Source organism: Phoca vitulina, unplaced genomic scaffold, assembly GCF_004348235.1.
Source record: "Phoca vitulina isolate PV1807 unplaced genomic scaffold, GSC_HSeal_1.0 scaffold1508, whole genome shotgun sequence".
Lineage (NCBI taxonomy): Eukaryota > Metazoa > Chordata > Mammalia > Carnivora > Phocidae > Phoca > Phoca vitulina.
In genome coordinates this window covers 6,675-7,681 of record NW_022591195.1, presented here as the reverse complement: position 1 = coordinate 7,681, position 1,007 = coordinate 6,675, and the positions used below count along the sequence as shown (strand labels likewise).

General features: G+C 49.5%; 1 gene segment (V, D, J or C); it reads left to right on the top strand.

The window, feature by feature from the left end:
• Nucleotides 1-206: 206 nt before the first annotated feature.
• Nucleotides 207-737, top strand: LOC116629573 (the record flags this gene model as incomplete). The annotated part of the segment is given in 2 exon segments: nucleotides 207-289; nucleotides 405-737. Coding segments are annotated over 2 exon segments (379 nt in total), but the record flags the coding sequence as incomplete, so codon positions are not given.
• Nucleotides 738-1,007: the final 270 nt, after the last annotated feature.

Below are 1,007 nucleotides of genomic sequence, written 5' to 3'. Positions count from 1 at the left end.
TCATGATTCAGAAAATGCATGTGAAATGTTTTAGTGTCTGGATAGCTAAGCTCTGCTGCTCAGGGATGCAGAAGTATCTAGAATAGAGATTCAGGTCAGAGTGGGTGAAGAAAGGCAGGTCAGGAAGCACATTTGCATGGAGCCCTCCCACTTCTGAGGCAGGGGGAAGGGATAAGAGAGTTATGGGGGAGCCAGATCCAGGGTTGGGGTCTCAGAAGGCAGTGCTCTTGGGGTGCTTCCACCATGGCCTGGGCTCTGTTACTCCTCACCCTCCTCACTCAGGACACAGGTGAGACCTCCAGGAAAGGAAGCATAGGGACATCTGAGCTCATCTTTTATCTCTTCCTCAGACTTACCTGGGGCCCACGCACTAAACTCACTAGATTGTGTTCTTTCTTTTTCAGGGTCCTGGGCCCAGTCCCCTCTGACTCAGCCGTCCTCAGTGTCTGGGGCTCTGGGACAGACAGTTACCATCTCTTGCACTGGAACCAGCAATGACATTGGGAAGTATAATTATGTCTCCTGGTATCAACAGCTCCCAGGCATGTCCCCCAAAACCCTGATTTATAGTGTAAGTTCACGTCCATCAGGGATCCCTGATCGCTTCTCTGGCTCCAAGTCTGGCAACACGGCCACCCTGACCATCTCTGGGCTCCAGGCTGAGGATGAGGCAGATTATTACTGTGCCTCATATAGAAGCAGTAATACTCATCACAGTGGTCCAAGTTCATGGGGAAGTAAAACCAAAACTTGTCCTGTGCTCACAAGCTCCCTCCTTGCTCTGAAGATGCTTCCTCAACCCAAACCATGTGCAGAGAGGGCTTTGTGCAATATGGCCTCAAGAATTCAGTTCTCTCTCAGGTCCTCTCCCTCCTGCAATGTAGTAAAATGAAACAGGTTTCTTGGTGAATTGTCTGGGGAAATTTACAGTCTCTTTGTTCCTTGCCATGTTCCCAGAAGATGATCTTTCCATTCCTCAATGGGAGGAAGAGAGGAACAAAGATACA